At 38.9% G+C, this 6,000-nt stretch overlaps 1 protein-coding gene across 15 annotated transcripts in view; it reads right to left on the bottom strand.

Annotated features, from left to right (window-relative positions):
• Window positions 1-1,090: 1,090 nt before the first annotated feature.
• The window catches only part of zmynd8 (zinc finger, MYND-type containing 8), a 116,453-nt gene continuing 111,543 nt past the window's right edge, over window positions 1,091-6,000 (bottom strand). For 14 of the 15 annotated variants that reach the window (XM_041204531.1, XM_041204526.1, XM_041204536.1 and 11 more), the window contains one exon: window positions 1,091-2,088. In XM_041204531.1, the coding sequence (XP_041060465.1) occupies window positions 2,005-2,088 (84 nt within the window). In that variant the 3' untranslated portion in view covers window positions 1,091-2,004. Of the gene's footprint in view, window positions 2,089-5,006; window positions 5,059-6,000 lie in introns of all 15 variants that reach the window. The other variant, XM_041204529.1, reaches the window with a different exon arrangement.

Below are 6,000 nucleotides of genomic sequence, written 5' to 3'. Positions count from 1 at the left end.
AACAAATATTAGGTACTACCCTGGTTGTGCAGCCCACTAAAAACATACAGGAGCTGAAATGGTACATTTAATACTTTTTGAACCTTAGAGATAGGCGGCACTTTTTCTATTTAAAAAAGATGGTAGGGATACTCAAATTAAACTTTCCTTCCAATCCATTTTTTCAATTTGCCCATTTTCCCTGTGTTCGACACAAAACAATTGGTGATTGACAGGCATTTCCTTTCCTCCATCTGGAATATTCAACAAGTTTTGCGTGATATGAGAATCTTCATCCTAGCTGATCTATAAACAAGTCAACCATTCCTATTCATGGAAGATGCAGTCTCATGAAATATAGAATTGATAATAAAATAGTCCAATTTCACTCAATTCCACTAACCACACCCACCCCCACATCCCAAAACATTTGCCAGGTTGTGAGCAAAGCAATACATTATTTTATCTGTATAAACTCATCCAAATGCCTTGCAAAATAAATATTTAGTATTTGCTTATAACATTATATTTACAAGACTTGAAAAATTAACTGATTTCGACAAGTAGTACTTTTTAAAGCAACAGCTCCACCATCTGTTTAAAAAGCCACATTACATATTTACCTGCCATTTTTGCTATGAGCCTTTAATTTTTTTCATAAAGTGATTATAGACTTACGTCCACTTGATGGTAACACGAGCCAAGTGTCAAATAATACTGAACTCCACAGTGAGTTGAATTTTAAATTTAAAATCTGCCTCTCAACCCCACTGGTGAAACACATGAGCCAGGATTTTCAATTCTGGGTCAGGAACAGGACCACCCCTTGAGTTCAGGTCAGGATGGGTGCAAGAAATGAGGACATGGAGGACAACACATAACTGAACGTCTGCTCAGCTCCAATCTCAGCTCTGGCGTACTTAAAAATCCGGCCCATGGTTTTCACTCTGAATAGCACATCAAGAAGCCCACACATTAAAAAACCAGGAACGCAAATCCAATTTTCCAATCCATACCTCAGTTTAGCACTAATGCACTTTTCTACCTTGGCATCAGGTATTTATACATTCACAAAATACCAACGAGGCAGCAATAGAAGGGACACATACCATTGTGTTTTTTCTATTTTTAATATAAACTTTGTACAAAGAAATGTGAAAAAATACCTCCATATGCTAAAAGCAATTCTGTTTCACAAGTTTAGGCTAGCAAATCATGTCCTCAAAAAACAATGGTAAATTTACTATAGTGTCAATTTTTCTACTTTTTATTTTAATAACATTTACCCATCAGGACTGTTTGAAAACTGTACAAACTGCTTATTTTATAAACCAGGATGAAAATTAAAAAAAAAACAAAAATATACACATCAGAAAAGCACTGGAATCATTCTGAACACAGGAAGGATCATCTCATATACACACAAACTCCTTGTGTTCAAATATCAGACATACCAAGAGCATACAATTGCTAACGTGTGGAGAAGAGGGAAAAAAAATGAGCAGCGAGATGTACCTCCCCACTTTGTACTCCTTCATTAGAAATGTCAAGACTTACCTCCCATTTCATGCTTTTTATGTCACTGGGTTTCACAGACTCCTACATATAAATATTATATGCTGTGGTCCAACTACTAAAGGCTTTTTTTTGTTGCATGCTGTGTACATTCCCCAATTCACTACATTTTCAGGAACTAGGGTCTAGAATCTTCCATTAAACCACATTAAAGGGAAATACAAGGTGGGCGAAGCTTTAGAATTGACAACTTCTTGAAAAGGTATGCAGGATGTGATCATATTCCGAAGACTTCAGCTTGAAATTTTTTTTGTTGATTTTTTTTTTTTTGTAATGCTAGATGAGAATGTAGTGTCACAAAAACTTTGTATATTATGTACAAAGCAAATAAGCAATGAATTTATCCACTCAGGATAGGAGACCTAGGGCAGTATTCACAAATTCTCCATGCAAAGTCTTGCTCCATTATGCTGCCTTCTTCAAAATGTCTTTCCACAAGAACTGAGGCTCTCAGGCTCTCCGGGTTTGGACAGGTATTGTGGTCTGGGCGTCCGGCTGCACCGTGACTGCTGGATTCACCACAACTGGCATAGTCTGTGGGTGGAAGAAAAAACAGAATTTAAGTTTATATGAGTTAATCCTGGACTTAAGTAGTTAGTGCATTCCACAACTTGGCAAAATTCTAACACAACTTAGCAAAATTCTAAAAAATGCAATTAGGACCATTTGTGTGGACACATCTGGAATATGTTTGTTCCAACTCATTGACCTCCTGCAAATACTGCTCAAAGTAGGTGCCTGCAATGTACCTGCTATTACCCCCAGTCTCCCACATACTGTGCTGCAATACTAGACCTCACTCTGTAACTGGGTCACTGGTCACTGCCCAATCAATCAGAAAGCAAAAGAGGAGCACCGCAATCAGATAAAACATTGAAATACATTAGCAGATATGGTAACTACCAAAATAAACAAATCACATTTAATCTGCCAGTTTCACACACAATAAAACCTGGTGGGCAAGTCAATCCCCTAAACTTAAAAGATGTAGAATCATGCCAGATTTCACAGTATGTAATGCGTGCTTCTCCTTCCTCACTCAGCTTCCCCACAACAGGTTAAAAGAAACTTAATCATCTTAGTATCAAGAGGCAAGTGCCAATAATATTTTGACAAGGTTCAAGGATAAGCAAAATTCAGTAGCCAGAGCTATGCAGCCACATCCTTTACCAAAATTAGACACTCCAAACTAATGATGGGCATGGATTAAAGGCTAAAAGACACAGATCATTCAATCAGTATATGCTCACAACCGGCATTTTTAACATCTCAGCCTTCAATTTCCAATTGTCCACAGCGTAGCTGACCACCTACTAATATGACTGCAGATGTTGGAAGAATAGCACAGTAAATATAAATAGCTTTTCCGCCACATCCTAACGTGACTGCAGGTAGAAGGGCAATGCCCTGTCTATCTGTGGCAGTAAATTTCAATCTTCAGCTGTTCTACATAAAAGTGGTACAATAAGTGGAGCACTTTTAAGTGTGATGCAAATAGCTCCAGCATTAGTTTTCTTGTTGACAGTGCTCTTAAATTAGCAAAAGCAAAATTCTGCTTTAAAGTATAATCCCACCCATGCACTGACATACCTGGAAATTTCTAATGTGATTTCACTTTCTCTGTGATATTACAAATTCAAAAAGCTTGGAGATCAGATTACCTTGGCCAGTTTTAAATTTTTGAAGGTTTCAAGTTCAAAAGTTGACTGCAATGCAGGTGTATGGCCCAGTGGTGGTGGGGGTGGGGGTCGGTGGGGTGAGTGGCTGAGATTTTTCTTTTAATGTGGGATAGGGAGGGGCACTCTTATTCCACCCAGTGTCACATTCAGGTAAGTTATTTAACTATTTTGTTGCAGGCGATGTCTCGGCCTGGTTTCCCCAGAGAATAGCCAGTGATGGCGTTGGCTGCCTCGAGACAAACCAATCTAGAGCAGGGGGCTTCAAGCCAGCATTATTCCCCTTATTTGTACATCAAAGGATCCAATGCTGCTTCAGGTGTAGGGAAAGGGCTCTTATTTTGCCTTTTCCCAATTTGGCTGGCAGTGCTCTTCCAGACTGAAACATGCGCATGCTTCCTTTGGGAAAGGAACAAAACGGGCAGAAAATGAGCACTGCATGAACCTAATGTCTAGGCCCGTATCTCACTGGCACCTAACAGGTAGCAAGATCAAAAATTGATCAACTGAAAGCAACTTTACCACACCCCCATCCCAATAGCCCCAAAATCAGCTTCAGACTCGAGGCATATGAAAATTATTCCTTTTATACACACCCATCCTCTAAATGCAACATGCAAACATCCACTATCACTCCAAACAAAAGCCACTGAAGGTAAGGAGACACTCTTCCATATCAACTGGACACACTCAGAAATCAGGGAATTCAGGATTTCAATATAAAAAAAGAGAAAATTACAAAAATCAAAGTGAATCTGAAGCTACTGTGCAGCTCTGAGCTTCACCTTCTTAATTTCTCATTCCACCCCCCCTCACACAAACCCTATTCTCTACTATGCTTATGATCTCCTTCAAACAGAAATAGCTTGAATATCTCCCCTCACCCTATAAGACATGGATAAAACTGCACAAGCAGAGAAAAATACCTTTTCTTTTCAAGCTAGTTACACTATCACTTCCATTTCTCAAATACTGATGAGAAGCAAACAGAGCAAGAAGGTGCTGGCACAAATTAGTAGCCAAAAGGGCAAGTGCTGTGGATGCAGAGGGGGCAACGGGGTCACAGCATTGGAAATAGGTCTTGACAATAAAGCATTGCAAAAAAAGGGGAGGAAGGAAGAGAGAATGGGAGTGAATCAGTGTCAGGGAACAGGCTTGCACAGAAAATTGAGACTCATTCACAATGCAGCATCCTTAATTAGAACCAACGTTCCCTCTAAGCTTTGTAGCTATGCAGCAACCCGAAAGTCCCTGTGCAAGCGTGCAAAAGTTCGCCCATTTATGTTACCATGTGTGCGACCACACAAAAAAATTGTAAGGTGTTGTGCACTTAAATAAATCACCCTCACACTCCAGGAAGAAATGAGAAGGTGCATAGTTTAAAACAATATGTTTAGCATAGGAAACAAAGTGAAAGAAAATAAATGACAAATTCTTCCACTCATCAACCCAAAAGAATAATTGTTTCACTTTCCACAGGACTGCTGAACATTAGCAGCACTTTTTCTGTTCAGATTTCCAGCAACTGCAGAATTTCACTTTTCAAATTCTTACACCATGTATATCAAAACTCAATAAAATGTACAGTTTAAAATTTAAAATTAACCCAGCTCCCTTTGTTACTTCTAATGCTGCATTCACTTTAGAGGGATGTCTAAGATGATATTTCCCTATCATATCCCTACATAGGGGTATAATAGAAAAGAAAGTGGGGGCATATTTCTGTGAATTAGTATATGTGCCAAGAATCACTTGTTTTAGAACTATTTGGCTTACCTGAAGACGAATTTCAACTTTGTGTTGGTAAACTGAATCCTCTGGACATTCTCTGCGCAGAAAGAGAGTTCTACAGTGACACCCGAACACCACTAATCATCAACAATAGGTGCAATGCCTCAGAGTTGAATTTAAGTGCACTCTTGAGCAATGAAACATTAAATGGGAAAAGTAGCAGCATCTAAGTCACTCTTCCCAAGCAAAGCTTGGCTTCTAATTGCAATGTTTTATTACAGAGCTGGTGATAAGAAAACTGCAAAAATGTGCAGGAGAATAGGTGCAAGAACAGCCGGATGATGATGTCCCTCATAACACCATGACAATGTCACAAAAGATTAGCTCTGCCTTTGCCTATACTGTCCTAATTGCTCAGATTAAAACAAGAATTAGGATGAGAGTATATTAGAAGAGGAAAGGTGAAATACTTATCACTCGAATCAGAGCTTTCAGAAGTAGAAGTTTTCCTTTGTACTGAAAAGGGACAATATCGCCAACCCCATGTTACCATCCCAAAGACACATTTGTAGAATGATTACAATTATTAACTTGTGGTGAGCAATGCTTAAATGGTTCCCACCTAGGCTTTAAAAACTATTTTATTTCTAACTAATTTGGTGGAAAAGTTAGATTTTCATGTTAGGAGGGCACACAATTGAATTACTGTACTCATATTACATGCAACATCCTCCAAGTAGTTTAAGTTGGTATGATAGTGTTCTGGCAAACCACGCATCCTAAGTATGTTTAAATGAGCTCAACAGAAGACAGAGGATCTGCATCACCTGAACTTTCATAACAGATGGAACGGTGACTGGATGGGTGGTGAATTTTTACTGAATTACTCCAAGATACAAGGATGTTGTGCCCAACCAAAGGAAAACTGAGGCTGTTGTAATATCACTGCCCAGTCTAATGGAGACTGCTTGAAACAACACCTTCAACCAATGGGGCATGGGAAGAATTATTCTCAGGTTTAAATAGGTGATATTATGTT

The sequence above is a fragment of the Carcharodon carcharias genome, chromosome 14, assembly GCF_017639515.1.
Source record: "Carcharodon carcharias isolate sCarCar2 chromosome 14, sCarCar2.pri, whole genome shotgun sequence".
Classification (NCBI taxonomy): domain Eukaryota; kingdom Metazoa; phylum Chordata; class Chondrichthyes; order Lamniformes; family Lamnidae; genus Carcharodon; species Carcharodon carcharias.
Note: the sequence above shows the minus strand (reverse complement) of the source record. Positions and strands in the feature narration are given on the sequence as shown.